At 59.8% G+C, this 331-nt stretch overlaps 1 gene segment (V, D, J or C); it reads right to left on the bottom strand.

Moving 5' to 3' along the window:
• LOC105303871 overlaps positions 1-331 on the bottom strand; it is a 6,495-nt gene that overhangs the window by 1,312 nt on the left and 4,852 nt on the right. The window contains 1 exon segment of the C gene segment in view: positions 7-331. This exon segment is cut by the window's right edge and continues 1 nt beyond it. Coding sequence covers positions 23-331 — 309 coding nt within the window.

Genomic DNA, 331 nt, shown 5'->3' with positions numbered 1-331 from the left:
GCTGGGGTGCCGGGCGCGTCGCTCATTTACCCGGAGTGTGGGAGCTGGATTTCTGGGTGTAGTGATTGTGCAGAGCCTCGTGCATCACCGTACACATGAAGTCCTGTCCTCGCTGCCACCTGCTCTTCTCCACGGTGAGCTTGCTGTACAGGAAGAAGGACCCGTCGGCATCCAGCTGGGCCGGGGTCGTTCTGTACTTGGCCTCGGGCTCTGGCTGCTCGTTGCTTTCCCACTCCACATTGATGTCAGACGGGTAGAAGCCTTTGACCAGGCAGGTCACGCTGACCACGTCCTTGGCCAGCTCATCTGGGTGTGGGTTCAGGACGTATAC

This window comes from Pteropus vampyrus, unplaced genomic scaffold (genome assembly GCF_000151845.1).
Source record: "Pteropus vampyrus isolate Shadow unplaced genomic scaffold, Pvam_2.0 Scaffold320, whole genome shotgun sequence".
NCBI classification, from domain to species: domain Eukaryota; kingdom Metazoa; phylum Chordata; class Mammalia; order Chiroptera; family Pteropodidae; genus Pteropus; species Pteropus vampyrus.
The sequence above is the reverse complement of the archived record's forward strand: the minus strand, read 5'-3'. Positions and strand labels throughout refer to the sequence as shown.